Below are 20,384 nucleotides of genomic sequence, written 5' to 3'. Positions count from 1 at the left end.
TGATCCCTCAGGTGGACGAACAAGATCCCTTGGAAGTCTTTCACAGAAAAGCCAAGGAACTGATCCCTGGAAGGAAAACAAAAATTGCTGAAGAAACTTAGCAAGTCTGGCATTGTCTGTGGAGAGAAAACTGAGTTAATGTTTCAAGTCCAGTGATTCTAGATGTCAGACCTGATGAGTTTTTCCAGTAATCTTTGTTTATGCTTCTAATTTAGAGCATCTGCAGTTCTTTGATTTTTTTTCAGTTACTTTTCTTTAAGCTTATGTTTAATTCTCAGTGAATATCACATAAAACAGATTATCTGCTCATTATTACATTGATGTTTGTTAGAGCTCATTTGTCTGCTAGGTTAAAACTGTGACCATGTTCAGTGCTATTGGGAGCAAGGAGCTATAGAGGACGATTGACAGATTAAGTGAGTGGGTAAAACTGTGAGAAATGTCAAGCTTACTGGGTGGACAATGCATTAGAAATATAAGGCATTAATCAGAGTATTTTCTAAATGATAAGAAGCTGAGGATGTTTATAGGAGTAAAGAGATTACACAAGCCATTATACACAGTTAATACACAAAAAACAATCTAAAAGGGTAAAGGAGTGTTGACCTTTAGTGAAGGGGACTGGGGCAAAAAGAAAGAGGAACTGATGTTTCTGTTAATGTAGAGCTGCCAGACACTCCTGAAGATTCCCTTTAATGAATTCTGAAAAGGATGCTCCCCATGTGGCAGAGACAAGAAATAGAGCATATGGTCTAAAAATAGCGTCTCCCATTTAAGATGGTGTTGAGGGGAATTTTGATATTTGGAACTCTTTTTTCCAGAAAACAGATGGAGGATCATTTAATATTTTTAAACCAGAGATAGGTACATTCTTGACCAACAAAGGAGTGAAAGGTTATCAGTATAAACAGGAATGCAGGGCTGAGGCCATAATCTAATCAGCCGTGACTTTATGACAAAAGCAGGCATGATAGACTACATGGCTACTTCCAGCTTCTAATTTTTAAGCTTGTTTCTACCTCAGAAAGAACATATTAACCTTAGGAGGGGTACTGTGCAGATTCACCAGAATAACTAGGTTTGAATTGAATAATGCTGATACTTAGGCAATTAAGTTGTCACAATAAGCTTTATGCATTCAGCCTATGTTCAACTGACACAACAGGTTTATTTGGCAGTACAAGCTTTCGGATTGCTGTTCCTTCGTCAGGTAGCTAATGACCCGATGAAGGAGCAGCACTTCAAAAACTTGCAGTTCCAGATAAACCTATTGGTCCTACCTGCCAGTCTCCCTTCCCACCTATCCGCCCCACCCTCCTCTCTGACCTATCACCTCCATCCCCACCCCCTTCACCTATTGTACCTTTTGCTACCTTCCCCCACCCTCCCCTCTGACCTACCACCTCCATCTCCACCCCCATTCACCTATTGTACTCTTTGCTACCTTCCCCCACCCTCCTCTCACCGCCATCCCCACTCCCATTCACCTATTGTACGCTTTGCTACCTTCTCCCCAGCGCCCCCCTCCCTCCCATTTATCTCTCCACCCTAGAGGCTTCCTGCCTCTATTCCTGATGATGGGCTTTTGCCCAAAATGTTGATTTTCCTGCTCCTCAGATGCTGCCTGACCTGCTGTGCTTTTCCAGCACCACTCTGATCTAAACTATTGGACTATAACCTAGTGTTGTGTGATTTTTAACTTTGTCCAACCTAGTCAAACACTGACACCTCCACATTATGTTCAATTGAGTATCGAATATTCAAAGGCAAACTAGAAGAATTGTATACAATTATTTGATGTGGAAACATTATGTTGTCCAGTAAGACAATAAGGAACTTGGGAACATGGTTATAAAAATGAGGATTACGACATACTGAAGCAAAGTTAGAAAAAATTTCTTTACACAAGGGTAGTTATGAAATTCTGAACTCTCTTCTATCAAAGGCTGCAGATGTCAGGACAATTGGAACTTACAAGACTGAGATAAAAAGATTGTTTCTAGTTAAGAGTATTTAGGGAATGAAACCCTGGAGGTTGGTAGAAATGGTAGGCAGCCTGCTCATATGTAACTGCCCGTCCTGACCTTCACCATTGAGCTGCTATGGTTAGTTTAGAAATATCTTCTCCATATCAAGTGTCTCAGCTAGGAAAGGTAGTGCAAAGGGTTATGTAAGAATGCGAGTGTGGCAAAAAATGTTGGATGAAATTAATAACTTAGCATGAAAGCATGATATTAAAGCAGTTGCAGGGATATTTTGAATAAATGAAAGTAAGTGCTGAGTCAAAATTCTGGACTTTCCTCCCTAAGAGCATTTCAGGTCAATATGCAGCATATGAATTGCAGCACCTCAGAACCACCTTCTCAAGGGCAACTACAGATGGGCAATAAATGCTGGCCAGCCAATGATGCCCACATCCCACAGAATCAATAAATAATTTATTTAAAATAATGCCAGCATCATTGAAAATTAGGGTTGAAAAACAAGGCTATTTCTCTTTGACTTTGCATGGTCAAAAATTGTAATATCAAGCGTCGAACCAGCCAGTTAAAATTAGAACTCTCAGTTTCATTCAACTGTATGAATAATAAAGACACATCTAATGTAAATGCAAGAATCTAAGTTTCATATTTTTAAAATCAAAGGCAATAATTTGTTGTTTAATCAAGTTAACATTTCATTAACATTACCATTCTTATACATTACTGTATTGGACACCTGATGGGATAACTTGTTTGTATAATGAATGTGCAAGACATCAGTGAAAGGATGTGAGCTCTTTAATATGATTTAACATTCTTAAAATCACCTTGGCATGAATTTGGAGTCGATAAGAGCTGAGTGGATTACAGAGGAAGTGAAAGAGCAAAAACAAAAAAAAAGGTAAATAAGCTCCAGGTACGATGGCTTATACAGTAATAATTAGTTGAACTGTGACATTCTGCTAGTCTGCCTGGTTAATAGGTGAAGAATATTGATTGGTATCATGGAGGGTTAATGAGAGAAGAAAGCAGTTTATGAGATGGAGAACAACTATTGGTTAATATATATCAGAAAGTATAACTTCCTGTCTTTGAAAACCTAAGTGTTACAAAAGGTACAATCACCATCCACCTCCCTCCATGTCACTAGAACTGCATACCTTCTGCTTCTCTGGGGCTCCAGTGGCCAGATGGATCACATGGTCTAGGGGAAGAAGCATTGTAAGCATACTGGACCAGCGCTCCATGCTCAGTGCACGCATCACATATTGATCCCACTTCTCTAGGAATCCCGGAAGCAAAATAAAAGAAGAAAAAGAACGACACAGCATCACCTTCCAATACTTTTCACACCCAACAGTTTCACCAATTTTAGTGTAAAGCCACAATGTCTCTTCACTGAACAGAAAAGACACGTCAACAACACTAATGCCTCAGAGATATTTAGTGTCTTGAACATAGTGAAATGCATTAAGTCGCTTCACAGGATCATTACCAAATAAAGGAAGACACTGTATAAAAGTAAAATACTATGGATGCTGGATATCTAAAATAAAACCAGAAAGTGCTGGCAATACCCAACCGGACTGGCAGCACCTTTGGAGAGAGAAACAGAGTTAATGTGTCAGGTCTGGTGTGACTTCTTGTCAGAGCTGAAAGGAAACTCACACTGGACTCAAAACTTTAACTCTGTTTCTCTTTCTCTCTCCACAGATGCTGCCTGACTTGCTGAGTTTCCTGAAGACATTCTGTATGCTTGTTTACAACAGGCTTTGGGTTGCAAGAGTTACCATGACTACCAATCATTGTACCTTTTTCCATCAATGTCTATTAACAAGACTTTGATGTGGATTGTCCAAATGGATTTTTCATGGCATGGGCCTAATACATCAACATACATTTGAATATACTTTGGGTAGGCAATGTGGGGTATGGGGTGTGAGGAGCACTTAAAAGACATCAACCCAGATTTTATGGGAGAGGAGTATTTCATGACATGATCCAATGTTTTGACTTGTTTGTGACTATGTGAGGGTTTAAACATATTTTACCCACAAAGTTGATGGAAATATGAGCTAATAGTGTCATAAAAAGCAATTGGGATAAATATGGGCCATAGAACCAACAGTATATCCCCATAACCAATGAGATTAAAGGAATGAGAAAAACAAAGGAAAGACTTTCACAAATGGTGTATTAATGGGACAGAATTCTATGTCATGGCAGCTGCAGAAAGAGAAATGAAGAGAGGGAAAGGGTGTTTGAGTTAAAACAGCGAAAAGAGACAGCTCATAAAGAGGAAGAAAATGAAAGAAAGACATTTTAGAATCATAATAACAAGTCACAACCTGAAGGAATGGGTTACCATGTCTTTAATTGTTCACTTGCTGGTCAAGTGAAAATAATTGAATTTGCATTTATGATATGCAATCTCCCATCTAAGTTACACAATTGTAAGGCACTCCAGAACTTAGCATGAAGCCAGGGGACAAGAGCAGTCCCTTTAAGATATTTGCATGTGCTACTCTAGAGCAAGCTTAAAAGGGCCACACAGTGTAGCAAATGAGCCATGCATAAGAAAGGGAAATTGGTTGGAACATTGATTTTTGTCATTATAAAGGTATATATGTGGCTAAATATGAGGTTTAACTTTCTCTGATGCTTTTAATAGGCAAATGTACAAATTTCATGGACATCAAAAGGAGATTTAAGACAAGAAGTAATTTTTATGAAACCAGCAATGAAAAAGTGGAAATCAGTAACCATCTTGTGCTGCTTTCCAATCCTTTCCTATCTCTTCCTCATCACAATTTGTTTGTTGACTTACACTTCATAATTACCTGTGTTGTTCACATGCTGCTTTTGTTCAGCAAATAGTGGGGCAATACAGATGGTCTTCCTTCCTGTATTTGGTGTTTTATACATTGCTTAATGTTGAAACATGAGATGAGGCATGCATTAGTGAAGTGTCAACATGGACACAAACATATGTGGTTTGTGGTTAATATAGTATCAGTACCCATTTTTACCTCGCGTAAAACTGTCCATTGATTGGATGAAGCCAATGGAGTATCACCGATCTTGCAGTCTGATGTATTATCTCTGGAGCAACAGGGATAGGTGGAGGCTTTGTAGGTGGCTGCCAGCTCTGATATATCAGATCCAGGTAACAGTGCATCCTGGCTACTTGATTGGGGCTAAAGGAATTTGTGCAGTCATCATCTGTAAAAGAGACACACACAACTTATAGCAAAGACATTACAACAACATTGTATTCAACATATGTCAACATTTCCATTTTATTCCTTTTACTCTCTCCTTAATCTCCAAAATGTATATTTGACACTGACTTGCTTTGTGGCTTTTGTATTAACAAAGATATTAATTGGTGGCTAAATGTTGGGTGCACGTTGTAATCAATGTGCAATTGTCATCAAAGAAGAAGTGTTAAGGTAGAGTCCTTAAATTATCTAGTGAAGTAATTTTGGCTACTGTGTACAATTTTACAGGAAGACCAAAAAGCAAACAAAATACTTGTAAAAGATTTGTTCCATCAAGGAAGAGGAAAATGTTGTCATTTGACCTTTTAATCTCTCTTCCATAAATACAATAATTTCCTGTGGTGTTATGATTCAGGTAAACAAAGGTCTGCAAAAATTGTTAAAAATATAATTTTCTTTTAATAATATTTGGATGTTTAATGCCGTGTTTGCCATCAGTCAGGTACCGCCAACACAAATATGGAACTTACGAGAAGTTTAACTGCAGTCCCTATACAGGCCCAAAACAAACAAAAGTAGGGATGAGATAATCTGTTTGTTAATAGAGTCCCTGCGTTGTGGAAACAGGATATTCGGCCCATCAAGTCCACACTGACCTCCAAAAAGCATCCTATCCAGGTGTGCCCCCTACCTGTAACACTGCATTTCCCATGGTTAATCTACCCAGCTTTTACATCCCTGGACAATTTAGCATGGCCAATCCACCTAAACTGCACATCTTTGGATTGTGGGAGAAAACTAAAGTACCCAGAGGACATGCTTGCAGACATGGGGAGAATGTGCAAACTCCATATTGACAGTTGCCCAAGGGTGGAATTGAACCAGGGTCCCTGCACTGTGAGGCAGAGGGCCAATCTCTAAATAACTGTGCCAACCACTTTAATAGAAAATCAAGACTGCTTGGTGAGCCAGTCAGAGGTTATTAATGATATTTGTACCATTTTCTTTTAGTAAGCAAGTAAAGTAACCCTTACATTTTGTGGTACTTAGTTTACTGAGCAATGAAACTGACCAATTTCTCTCCTTCCACAATGTCAATTTCATCTGACATTTCCAAATATGACAATTAAGAGATCATTCCATATTCTACAGCAATGCAAATAAAGAATAATTTGGGTGAACATTTCAGTATAACATAAAATACTATTGTACCCTCCACTAGTCCATTTTACCTGCATAGCTCATGTAGTTAAAGAACGGGGTGTTGATAAAATGACCAAAACCACATGTATCATTTCCAGGATCAGGATCTTTGCACTGTTTATTTTTTGGCGTTGGATTAGTATCAGCACACAAGTCGCCAGTCTCCAATGAAGCTTCAGTCTCCATGCATAGGTCGGTGCAAGATTCAATTTCAGAAATCCCCTTGAACACATGGTAGAGTCCAAGACTGTGGCCTATCTCATGGATCATGGTGTGAGTGTGACCTGTCATTCCATAGAATGAGGGGTTCAACACGATGCCACCTATGCGCACAAACAGAATTGTTATTTAGAGAGTGGAGGGATGCAAAAGATAGAAACAATATAGTTGTACTAGTTGTGATGTAAGTGCATGAGTAAATCCTATGATGGGCTGTATACAGTAAACTATCTCCTTCTAGCCTTTGTCACACTAGTAAACCATTCTTAGCTAACACCTTTAGCTTAATGGAACAAATTTGGCTTTAATCTGATATTTCAAACATATTCACCTCTGTACTGGAAGCCAGTTCATCCTGACTGAAAATAGACAGTCATCACAAATGGAAACATTCTCAGAAATCTGCCCCAAATTTACTTCATAATTATGCACATTGACATGCCAGTTCATTAGACTAAACAAAACGGTTATTTTTAGTTGATCTTGTATAATTCAGAGCACTATACTTTATGATCCCTTGCTGGGTGAGCTTTCAGCAGGGAAGACATTGTTTTGAAAAGGTGGGAAGGAAGGGGAATAAGGTACACCTTCAGCATATTCTCACCCCTATTGCTACAACATGTTAGCCCTCCAAAACACCCTTACCTGGGGTCCCTAATCCTTCTCTGTCTGAAACACCAGATAGGCTGCTCTGTGGTTGGCACACCCTCTTGATTCCAGTTTCCTTGAAATGCCAGCGGTCTCCACCACTGAATTCTGGGGTTGCTCAGTCTGATTGAATAGTCAGACAATCAGATTGGTTAGCAACCCTCGGGTTCAGGGTTTCCTTTGACTTGGGGAGGGGGGTGTGGTGCGGTGGTAAATATCTAAGTCTGCATTTTATTTGGGCATTAGAAGCATGCTATACTTATTGAGTGGTCTTTTTTTAAAGTTGGTATGTTTACTTACTCTCTTGCAAGAATGGGAGGGCTGGTGGGGATGTCGGGGTGGGGGGGGGGGGGGAGGTGGTGCAGGGGAATATCTGTTTAAACCCAGAGTAGACCCATTTCAACAACCTAACCACCCATAAACATCACTGTGCTTATCGGGCACCAGAGAATCAACAATCTATGACATTCTACTACACAAAACAAATTGCAATCAATATTGTTTGGATCTCATCCTAAGTATTATTTTCTCAGCTTTCTGGCAGTCACTAATGAACATTGCTAATTGTGTTTGAATTGACTGATTCTTGACTCTCTGATAACTTGGCTGTCTTGTGTCGAAAATACCACAATACCACAAAACATTGTGGGATTAACATTAATTTTTTTGGTGTTCCTGGAAATTTACTTTGACTTTAAAGAAAAAAAATTAGTTTGGACGCATGAATATTGCTGCATGGACTTTTCCAAATGGAGAGTGGAATTCTTATCTTTCTTATTGGAGTTCTTATCTTTTTTATTATCTTTCTTATTCCTTTGGAAAGTTATACTAGGGATGCAACTCACTTTATAAGATGCTGGCCAGCAGAAGGTTGGAGAGAGAGAGAGAGAGATGGTTAAATCATGCATTGGCTACCTAGATGTGTTAGGGCTTCTTTGTCCCATGGCCATGTGGCAACTCCAGCCAGCTCTTCATCAGATGAATTGGCGAAGAATATATTGAGATGCGTTGCACCATCCAGTTTCAAAATATTCTTCAGATCGTTCACATCCAAATATGCCCTGCAATTCAAATATAAGTCTATGAAAAGATTCTTTCATGGTCCATAATCTCCTCCAATTAGAGTATGGTGCTGGATCTGTTACTGTTAAAATAATGCTGAGGCTAACGGCACAAATGCACCTTCTGAAGAGAGGGCATATGTGAGACTAAACACATAAATGCATAAATTGCACTCTGAGATGTGCCATACAGACATTAGCTTCTAGCCATTAACATCACCAAACAGAACTAAAATGAACTAAACTCACCACATGAATCTAACTCTTACTTATTTCAGTCTAAGTACACTTTTAACAACGTGGAAAAGTTTAATTACTACCAAATGACCTCTCGAGGGCTGAAAATTAATTATTACAAGATGTTGGAGTTTTTATGCATTTTCTTTGCATTACCCTTATGTAACTTTTATCCACTTCATCTCAATCCAACCTTTCATTTTCTCTCTTCTTTCCTACCTATAAATGCTCATGGTTGGGGATTAATGACTATATTCATTATTTCTGATTTCAATTGAGGAAGCATGCTGCGTGCAGATATCGATGCTCCTTCCAATCAGGTAAATAGTCAGATTCACATGAATTAGGGTAACTTGTGCAAGGTAAAGGAGGGAATCAGTACTATACGTCAGCAAGGATTCAATAAATCAAGGAACTTAAAGAAGGAAGATGATTGCAGAAAAACTGATATGAACAAAGGGGTTTTGTCTAATTCCAGGTAACAATAAGACCACAATACCACCTCATAAAAAGAGGCAATATGAGATTTCCTTCCTATCTATTTTTGGTTATTTGTGCTAGTCCTGCAATACAAAGCAGAAATATTCTTTAAAAGTATTATATTTTACAAGGGCAGAGTCTAATCTTAGGGCTGGTGAACAGTGAGGAGGTTGTTGCTATTGACAATAGTGATGGCACCACAGCCTCTAAAGAGTCCATTTATGCTTGAATCCAAAATCTGTGCCATACCTGAATGTCACCCACACAGCCTACAGTTATAGTCCTGTGACTCCACACTCCAACCCGTCTGGTATCACTCAGATACCCCCAACCTCCTGGCTCCTTGGCACCTCTCCCCAAGTGCCAACACTATCACTGAACCCTACAATGACTTCCCTGTCTCTCACAAACAAACCAACCAATCATAAGGACTATGCTATTAGAGATAACAATACAAATAAAAATATTACAAGAAAAATGGTTTAGTCGACACCTGGTCTAGTAATTTGGCAATCGCTGCCCAAGTCTGAGTGATAAATTAGAAAATCAGTCTTGCAAACCAGTGAAATAGATTGCAGAGAAGACATGAATAATCACATCCCTTCCTGTAGGATACTGACTACCGGTGTTACAGTCTTTCTGCTGGAAAGAAATGACATGAGGTGTCATCTCCGCTCACCACACCCCTCACCCCCAGGTTCTTCCTCCCATCCCCCAACATTGTTCTGCTCCCTCTTCCCTTACCCCCAACTCCTCCCAGTTCCTCAGACTCACTGAATTGTGAGGACAGTCAGGAGTATCAATGGGATATGGAATGATATGGGGAGACTGGGGAGAGGTTACAGAGAGATTGAGGAATAGAGTGGAGAAGACCTGAGGTTGGGAAGTGTCCTGAAGAAAGAACAGCTGGAGTTGCAGGATGAGTAGTGCAGTGAGCTCCAGTGAGAGAGACAGTTATGGAGACAGGGTTGTAATGGGCAGGGGAAGGTCGATTCAATAACAAAAGAGACTCTCGTGAAAAACTGCTCACCTGTCATTGAGCTGAAGACAGAGAACTAAGTGATGCATCTTCTGCTTGTGACATCAACAGGAGGGGGCATGGCTTCAGCAGGACTGACTGCTGCAATTTGTCCTCCCTACTCCTCTTACCAATAAATTTACAGTGAAGTCTGGAAGATAGGTTGTGTCTCCACAAAGGTATCAATCTCCAAATTATTACTTGAAGTATGTACAATTGGCATAGGAAAGGATGAGCCAGTGTGGGATCCTTTGAGGATATGATTTGGTAAGTGAGAATGGAGAACAGGGAAACTGCAGATAACAAAAGGTTACATTAGATTAGATTCCCTACTGTGTGGAAACAGACCCTTCGGCCCAAACAGTCCACGCCAATCCTCCAAAGATTAACCGACCCAGACTTATTTCCCTCTGACTAATACTGTGGGCAATTTAGCATGGCCAATCCACCTGACCTGCACATCTTTGGACTGTGGGAGGAAACTGGAGCACCCAGAGGAAATGCACGCAGACATGGGGAGAATGTGCAAACTCCACACAGACAGTCGCCCAAGACTGGAATCGAACTTGGGGCCCTGGTGCTGTGAGGTAGCAGTGCTAACCACTGAGCCACCGTGCTGCTCCTAAAGCCAATATGTTGCACCAATATTCATGTCGAGGAGATTTTTATCCAATCAACAAGTTCAGAGATGCTATTATACGCTTCTGGAAAAGGTCAGATTTGAACCCAGGCCTCCTGTTTTCAAGGTAGGGACGCTAACAGTGCGCCACCAGAACTCTATGAACGTGGTAAAGATATTGCATAAACAAGGTAATAGTGGGAAGAAAATTCTTGTCATTTATCACAAGAGACAAAATATTTGACAAGCTAAGGGACTGAAGGCAATCAGACAAGTTGCCAGAACCTGATGGCTTGCATCCAAGAGTTTAAAAGAAAGAGGCTGAAGACACAGTGGAGAAATTTGTTGAAATTTTCCAGAATTCACTGGATTCCAGGAAGATTCCGGCAGAGGGAGACAGTAAGCAGGAAACTATAGACCAGTCAGCCTAACATCTGTCATTTGAGAAAATATGAGTGCTCATTATTAAGGAAGAAATAGCAGGATGTTTAGAAAAACTCAACACCATCAAATGGTGGTTTTGTGAAAAGGAAATTGTGTTTGACAAAAATTGTTGGAGTTCTTTCAGGATGTAACAAGTAGAGCTGATGAACGGGAATTGGGTGTCCAGAAGCCATTTAATAAATTGTCACATAAAAGTTTATTGTAAAAGATAGGAGCGTAGAATAATCCATGTATTAGCATGGATTGAGGATTGGTTAGTGCATAAAAGGTGAAGAATCAAGATCAATGGGTCTTTTTCAGTTTGGAAAGAAATCACTAGTGGAGTGCCACAGGGGTCAGTCTGAGGGCCTCAATTATTTCCAATCAATATGAATTACTTAGAAGATGGATAAATTGCAATGTAACCAAATTTGCTAATGATGCAAAAATAAATAGGAGGCCATATTTTGATGCAGAATTTGTAAGGAGGTATAGATAGGCTGAGTGAGTGAGTTAGCAGATGGAGTTTCATACAGGAAAGTGTGAAGTCATCCACTTTGGAAGAAAGAAGCTAAAGGCAGATATTTATTTAAATAGCCAGAAACTCAAAAAAGGTGCAGTATAGAGTGATCTAGGTATTCTTGTGCATGAAAGATAAAATGTTAGTGTGAACGTGCAGAAAGTAATTCGGAAGGCAAATGGAATTTTGACTTTTAGCATTAGAGGGGAGGTTACAACTTATTACAACTATGCAGGATGTTGGTGAGACCACACTTGGTGTACAATGTTTTGCTCCCCATATTTAAAGAAGGATACACTGGTATTGGAGGCAGTTCAACAGACATTCACTGGACTGATTCATGGGATGAAGGGTTTGATTAACCAATAACAACTAAACAGGTTTGGCCTTTATTCATTAGAGTTTAGAAGAATGAGGGTGATCTTATTGAAACATACAAGGTTCTGAGGGAGCTTCACATGGTAGATGTTGGGAAGATGTTTCCACTTCATGAAGGACATAGTTACAGAGTGAGGGGAGACTCATTTAAAACTGAGATGCAAATTAATTTCTTTTTTCAGAAGGCAGAGAATGTCTGAAATTCTCCACCCAAAAGAGTGAAAGCATTTCAAAGAGAACTCAATAGATTTTTGAAAGACTGAGGAGTTGAGGGCTATGTGTAGTTGGCAGTAAAGTAGAGTTAAAGCCTGGGGGAGATCAAGCTTGATCTTATAAAATGGCAGAACAGACATGAGGGGCCGAATTACATATTCTTGCATCTATCACGTATGTTATGTTCTGAGTATCAAGCCCATGGATTCTCCCTCAAATCCTGTACAACTTTTCAGATAATTGTCTAATTCCTTCTTGAATGCCTCAATTAAACCTATTTGTACCAAATCATCCAGCAATGGAGTAGATACATAATAATGGCATTCTACTAAATCCAAATCACAAAAAGAAGGCAAGTTATCATTATCATATTGTTGGACCTTCCTGTGTACAAATTGGTTGCTATGAAATGTAGTGTGCAATGGAGGTGACAATTCCAAACATAGTATTGCACTCATTGTAAAGCATCTTTCGAAGTCCTGATATCATAAAAAGGTGCTACATAAATGCAAGTCTTTTCTGCTTAATTCTTCTGTCACTGACATGCCTTCACTAACTCCAGTCTTGCCTTTTCTTGGCTGCCTCTCACTTCCTATTCTGAAATATTGAGCACCTATAAAATTCTGTTGCCTGTTTCCTACTTGGCACGATATCCCATTCATCTGTAACCCGTGTTCTCGCTAACCTCCATGAAGAACCCAGTGAGCACCATTTTGATTTTAATTTTCTCATCCTTGATTTCAAATCTACCAGTGGGTTTGTCCCTTCCTACCTCTGTAATCTGCTCTAGCCCTATGAACAACCTTAATATCGTCTCTCCCCTAATTCTGGTCTCTTGAGCATTGCCAATTTTAATTGTTCCACCATTGGCATAGTCTTCAGATGTTGAAGCATGAAGTTCTGGAATTTACTTCCTAAAAATCCTGCTCTCAACCTCTCAATACGTGTACATTTATTCTAAGCATTTTTACTGATCTCTGCTGAGATTTCAGTAAACCACTGAACTGAGTAAGAGTTAATGCACAGACTTGTTTTGCCGTACCCTGATTAATGTTTTGCAGGGAATATCTTATTGTGTTGGACTGCTCTACGTCTGACATATTCAAAACTTCACTCAGGTCTGAAAACATTCATATACAGATAATCCTCATCCTCAGGTAGACCGGTTTCAGATGCATTGATGTAATTTCACTGTTTCACTTAAACACATAGCTTAGTTCAATTTTCTGTTTCACTTAAATACATAGCTTAGTTCTGACACAACCATTGGGAAGAATAATCATCGGCAGAGACATACAGCTACAGGAGGATTTACGAAATTTCGGAAAATTAGGGAAAGATCATTCTAAGTTGTTACTCAATAAAATGGAGTTACAGAATCCATTGTAAATTGGAACTCGCTGTGGACTGTTTGCTAAAAGGACTGTAAATCTGCAGTGAATGCATTGGCGATTGGCATGCAAGTGGAATGTCACTTTCCGGAACTAAAACATAAATTGCCTACAAAACTAAATAATGCTTAGTCGGTAGTTCTTTTTCAGTCATATGCTGCGGTTAAAAAAAAATTAACATGTGAAACCTTGTCAGGTAATTCTTTCGGCACATCACTGGAAGTTCAATTTTTGCTTTAATAGTTATGAAAACAGTGGTCAAACAGTATAGGCTGGTCTGTGCATTGACCAACCTATCTGTTGCAAATGAAGAGGGGAGGGTTAAATCTGTTGGCCCATTGTCAATTGTGTAATTTAGGAGGAGGTACTCCTTCTCCCTTTCTTCTCATTCTTGGCTGATGAGCTTATCCTTCAATTTACACTGAGAGCTATGATTCCAGTGGAGAGCTTTTTTACTGAGAAAAACTTTATTGAGGCATTTATGTTTTGGGGCTTCACACTCTGAAAAGAGATGGCAGTGACATGAGAACGAGGAATCACAACCCTATCAATGGAGAATCTTCCACAACAGTGTATTCTGTTTCCCAAATGGTGCAGTTGGATTTGTCTCAGCACAGACCCTTACTCTTTAAGTGGGTGGTACTAATATTGCGTGCAGGAGGGGGACACATTTAAAGGACTTCCGTTGACACAGTGGTCTCTGAGTTGGAGACCAGAAGTCAGAGAACCTGTTAGTTTTCCAATGCTTTACCACATCTGCTACCCAAGCAGATGTTCTACTCCCAGCTCTCAAACACCAGGCGAGCCCCAGGTAGACAGAGGAAGTGCTGACATGATACCCTCAAGACCTTACTGGGGAGGTGCAGTATTTCCACAGACACCTGGGAATCACAAGCTGAAAGCTATCCAAAATGGAGGAGGAGAATCTGGCAAGGCACCTGGAGACTTACTGTCAGGAAAGAGTGGAAGTGAGTGAGGCAAAAATAGTGAAGGAGCACCCCACCCATCCCTTCCTGTGACCACTCTCTGCCCCAAGTGTAACAAAGCCTGTAGTAGCTGCATCAGTCTGGACAGCCACCTATGGAGTCACCCTGAGAATGGAACAGTGTCATTCTTGTCTGCGAGGGACCACCAATGATGACATTTGCTATTCCCTTCTCAGTTGGCCATCTGCTCATTCAGGGTATCACAGTCAAGTGCAATTCTCTCCTGACCTAATATCATTCATCAACAACTACATTCAAGCAGACGGTGCTCGATTGCAGTCAGTAGTGTGAACTCCAACTGCTCTTTCTTACTTCTGCCTTTCATAGTCCAGAAGAGTTGTTGAGACAAATCATTGTAGATCAGGGACTGGACCTCCCAAAAAAAAAGCAATAAACAAGAGGTTGTCTTTCAATAGCAACTTTTTAAATGGAGTGAAACGTCCTAAGATTCATCACGCAAAAGTTTTCAAACCCAACTTGACATCAAAACCATGAAGGAGATATTGAACAAAGTCTTGGTCAATGAAAAGAGAGAAGTAAGAGGGCTTACAGAAAGAATCAAGGAGCTGACGGTGCAACCTGATCAAAGTTGGGCATGTGCAAAAAGCTAGAGGATGAGCTTGTTCCCTATTAAATCACAGGTGGAGTACAATAAAACAACTTATTTAATCAAATAAAGGCCGATGGATGTGACTGCTGAGAGAAAAGCACAACCTATTCATCTCTGCCTCAGTCTACTCACTGCAATCTGTTTTGTGCGTAGCAAATCCAGGTCAACCCAATGCAATTGTTTGGTGACCAGCTCTGGCTCTGTTCTTGACAATAACAGCAACAGCATTGTTTGAAGGCCCTTAAACTTCACTTTCCCCCATTTGACTCTCACATCTCCATGCCTTCTTTATGAAACTTCATTGCCAGTCATCCAATATCTACTGCGTAGAGTCCTTCGATGGAATATCAATGGAAAATATTTTACATTCCTGAGGGGACCAAAATTAAATCTCTAACCTTCTAATAATAGCCTTCATCAAATACACTATTCTTGATTTTGCGAACAAAATGCCTTCTGTCATACCAAAAATAACATTTATCTTACTATCCTAAGTGCACAAATTAGAATCCATATCAAAAGCACAGTGTACTACGACAACTTCATTCATTCACCAAAGAATGGAACGCTGATGTGTTGAAACCCATGCAAAATTTGTTCCAGCCAAGCATTCATAATGTCCACACCCGTCCAAGCAATAGACTAATCCCTGAGACAGGAAGAATGGAATGTCTTCATTTTAAGTATAAAACAAAGTGATTTTTCATCAATGGAGAGGAGCAGATGGTTCAATGATTTTTCAAGTGACAAAACTATTCTTTTCTCATCAGCCAGATTTGTCATTGCATCAGTATTCAAAACATGACATTGCAGGTTGATAAGAAATTTTGTGTCATATTTCACTGTGTTATGGTTCTTTCTTCATTGCCGAGGTACTGAAATGTATGTGAAAAATCATGCATTAGTGGTCAATGAACACAATATTACCATTGACAATCACTCAATTATAAACACTTCCATTGTAATAGCACCTAATAGTGAAAATTAAAGTTGTGAAAACATTTTACATTTAACTTTTGAAATTATCCTGACACCTTGGCAAGCTTTTCCATTTTCTTCACAAACTTTTAGATCTGGTGGGATTTTAATGGAGCTCAAATGTCACACAACACCAGACATAAATGTAGATTGAGAGGAAATTTGAATTTTGCTCGCATTTAAAATGGGAGACTGACTTCAGCTGAGTTTATCGAAAATTTCAATCTGTAAAGGGACCAAAGGAAACCAGGGCATGGGGTCTGGGTTCCTCCAAAAGAATCAAAATGTGGCTACTCATGAACTGAAACGCGCGTCTGTACCCAGACAACAATTGGACTGAACATGAATTACAATGTTGTGGGTTCAAGTCTCACTCTTGGATTTGAGCAGAAAAGGTAAAGGTCTATCTACCCTGACAGATGCATGAAAAGATACAATGATACTTTTCAAGAAGAGGAAGAGAGTTCCCTGGTTTCCTGTCAACATTTATTGCTCAATTATCATCAGAAAAACAGACTTTAAGACCCCTATCATCATCATATTGCTATTGTGGGAGCTTATAGTGTGTGAATTAGAGTAGTGATAAACGGCTCCCTTTCGGAATGGCAGGCGGTGACCAGTGGTGTGCTGCAGGGATCAGTGCTGGGACTGCAACTTTTTACAATGTACATTAATGATATAGATGAAGGTATTAAAAGTAAGACTAGCAAATTTGCTGATGACACAAAGCTAGGTGGCAGGGTGAAATGTGAGGAGGATGTTAGGAGAATACAGGGTGACCTGGACAGGCTAGATGAGTGGATGGATGCATGGCAGATGAAATTTAATGTGAATAAATGTGTGGTTATCCACTTTGGTGGCAAAAACAGGAAGGCAGATTACTACCTAAATGGAGTCAAGTTAAGTAAAGGGGCAGTACAACGAGATCTAGGTATTCTTGTACATCAGTCAATGAAAGCCAGCATGCAGGTACAGCAGGCAGTGAAGAAAGTTAATAGCATGCTGGCCTTCATAACAAGAGGAATTGAGTATAGAAGCAAACAGGCCCTTCTGCTGTGTACATGGGCCCTGGTGAGACTTTACTTGGAATATTGTACACAGTTTTGGTCTCCAAATTTGAGGAAAGACATTCTGGCTATTGAGGGAGTGCAGCGTAGGTTCACGAGGTCAATTCCCTGAATGGCGGGACTATCTTACGCTGAAAGATTGGAGCGACTGGGCTTATATACGCTTGAGTTTAGAAGGCTGAGAGGGGATCTGATTGAGACGTATAAGATTATTAAAAGATTGGATACTCTGGAGGCAGGAAGCATGTTTCTGCTGATAGGTGAGTCCCGAACCAGAGGACACAGTTTAAAAATAAGGGGTAGGCCACTTAGAACAGCGTTGAGGAGAAACTTCTTCACCCAGAGAGTGGTGGGTGTATGGAATGCTCTGCCCCAGAAGGCTGTGGAGGCCAAGTCTCTGGATACTTTCAAGAAAGAGTTGGACAGAGCTCTTAAGGATAGTGGAATCAAGGGTTTTGGGGATAAGGCAGGAACAGGATACTGATTCAGGATGATCAGCCATGATCATAATGAATGGTGGTGCTGGCTCGAAAAGCAGAACGGCCTACTCCTGCACCTATTGTCTATTGAATTGGCTGCAGCTCTCCTGTATTGCAACTGTCACTATACTTCAAAGCATTTGAGGCATCCAATGATTATGATATGTGCTTTACAAATGGGATTATGTTTCAAGAATAATAATAGTTAAGCAATCAAAGCAGGTCGATGGAGTTAAGTTTCAGATCCATGATGAACTGACTGAATGGATCAGAACAGGATCAAGGGGCTGAATAGCCTCATCCCATGAGTACATTCATGTATGATTGAAGAATTGTGTTCTAAGTTGCCTTAACAGGGCTGTGAGCAAACCAGTACACAAGATAATGCAATTCACCTGGGATTGTTTCACAAAGAAAACAGTCTACAACTAAATCAGCAGGCACTGAAGGAAAAAGGAATGTCATTGCTCTTGCAATTATGCAATTCAGCACAAAAGACTAAGTTTCTCCATAATGATTTCTCAGCATGTTGTGTGTGGACTAAAAAGGGCTGTTTTGATGAGTAAATAACTGAATGTGCAATTCCTAACTGGATGAAGGAGTACTTTTATGTGACCAAATTGGACCACACTGATGGAAAATATTGTCACTGTTTCACTCCTGACAACATATTTCTGTCAGCTTGTTTCCCATGAAATATAGATCAATACAACAGTGCATTAGTGAGATTACAAGTTTAAAATATGGGTCACATATTCTCCCAAGAAATGAATAATATGCCAAATGAAAAGATGCAGACAAGAATATTCTATTTTCCTTCTGGCAGGATGACATTCTAAAGTTATTAAAATGTATATAATTATTTTGATTAGAAACTAATCAAAGCAATTTTTTTTTAATCTTAGTTTTATTTTCTACATCTAATACTACATTGGTGGATACAAATGCAATATTAGAACAATTCCAAAAGCCTGCACATGTGTTTTTTAGATCATGATTTACTTGTGATTAGTAATTCTGCACAATCATTTCAGAGAATTTTTTTCTCTTCAAATAGTCTCTGGAAAATTTCTACGAGCAATACATGAAACTACATTGCAGTTAAGGTTGAGTATGCAATATTGTTTTGCCGGGGTGCCAGTACAAATTATCTCCAACTAAGAACTTGAGAAAGCTTGGAATGAGAAATGGCCAATCATCCCATCAAGCCCAGTTGATCCAAAGCTGTGCACATTGATCTTCTTATTCAGCATCCCTTAATGGAATAACCTTGTACTCAACAGAGTTTAGATCAGTAGGAGATGGCTTGATCAAAACTATAAGATCCTGGGGAATCTTGATAGAGCGGATATGGAAAGGATTTTCCCTCTCATGGAGAACTAATTCACTTTAAAACTCAACATTTTATCCACTTAAACCAGACATGAGGCAAGACTGCTCCTAATGTGTCTTTGGAACTCTTTTTCTGAAAAGGTGGTGGAGACAGAGTCCTTGAATATTTTTAAGATATAGTTTCTTGTTTATCAAGAGTAGAAATGTTATCAGGGCGGGTGGGACTGTGGGCTTATTGTGATAATCAGATCAACCACGACCTTATTAACTGGCGGAGCAGTTTTGAGTGACCAAATAGCCTCCTCCTACTTCTCATTTGTATGTCCTTCACCAGCCTTCTCAGAATTTATTAGACACTAATGTCTCCCTAGTGATCTATCTTCAATTTCACTGCTTTGTGTATAACTGAATCAGTCAGACTAGTAAGATTCCAAATTTTATTCTGGCCTGTTGCTGAGCTGGCAGATCTTTGGTATCAGAGCTGTCCATGGTCAGGCTCAGCTTTGCTGGGCAAGCAAGTCAAATATCAACCAAGGCCTACACTCTTGACTGCAAATTCATTGACTGCTGCTGGAATGCGCAAATTTGTGATCTTTGGTTGAGGATGGATCAGACTTAACTATAATGTGAAGTTGTGAATAACATGCTAACAATTCAGTCCACATTTTGTGACTGTTGTCAATTTAAAAACAGATCATAAATTGAGAAAGGCATGTCATGGCCAATATTGAAAGGAAGGAGATCAGAAAATCTTGGTTGTCACGCAAAAAGAAAGGCCATATGATTAAGACACAGAGATCCGATAGTCTGAGGTACAGTAATGTAATACTTGAGTTTATGATTGGTTCTTTTTAAGTGACTTCTAAGCTGTTGATTTTCAAATATAACGTCTTATTTATTGATCGGATGACAATGACAGTACTTCTTTGACTAGATCTTAGGGCCTAATTAGTTGACATTGGTAGAGGATCAACCATTTCTGAGACTCAACAAGAAGTGGCTCTTGTCTTAACAAGATCCGATTTATTGCATGAAAGCAATTAAGTGGAAATTGCATTAGTTTGTTCGGCCTTGTCACTTTGACGATAGGAAAACATGAGGATATAAGTCCAAGGATACTCTGCCTTATCCCCACCCAGCTGGTAGGCACTTTTCAGATTGGGTGGAGCTTAATGTAGTCTCCAATGTTAACTCTTTCAGAACATGTATCATTTACAACATTGTATTGTACAGAAGAAAGCCACAAACCTTATTGTGCCTTTTCTGGTTCATTGCAGTAGCTATCTAATAACACCATTTTGCTGCTTTTTCTTGAGACA

The 20,384-nt window shown here is 39.6% G+C and overlaps 1 protein-coding gene across 3 annotated transcripts in view; it reads right to left on the bottom strand.

Annotated features, from left to right (window-relative positions):
* pappaa (pregnancy-associated plasma protein A, pappalysin 1a) overlaps positions 1-20,384 on the bottom strand; it is a 336,995-nt gene that overhangs the window by 254,499 nt on the left and 62,112 nt on the right. For all 3 annotated transcript variants that reach the window (XM_043719937.2, XM_043719938.2, XM_043719939.2), the window contains exons 3-6: positions 8,189-8,334; positions 6,436-6,729; positions 5,012-5,204; positions 3,143-3,264 (exon numbers count right to left, since the gene is read on the bottom strand). In XM_043719937.2, coding sequence (XP_043575872.1) covers positions 3,143-3,264; positions 5,012-5,204; positions 6,436-6,729; positions 8,189-8,334 — 755 coding nt within the window. The remainder of the gene's footprint in view (positions 1-3,142; positions 3,265-5,011; positions 5,205-6,435; positions 6,730-8,188; positions 8,335-20,384) is intronic.

This window comes from Chiloscyllium plagiosum, unplaced genomic scaffold (genome assembly GCF_037043375.1).
Source record: "Chiloscyllium plagiosum isolate Xiang-an unplaced genomic scaffold, Cpla_swu_hap1 HiC_scaffold_21, whole genome shotgun sequence".
NCBI classification, from domain to species: Eukaryota; Metazoa; Chordata; class Chondrichthyes; order Orectolobiformes; family Hemiscylliidae; genus Chiloscyllium; species Chiloscyllium plagiosum.
The sequence above is the reverse complement of the archived record's forward strand: the minus strand, read 5'-3'. Positions and strand labels throughout refer to the sequence as shown.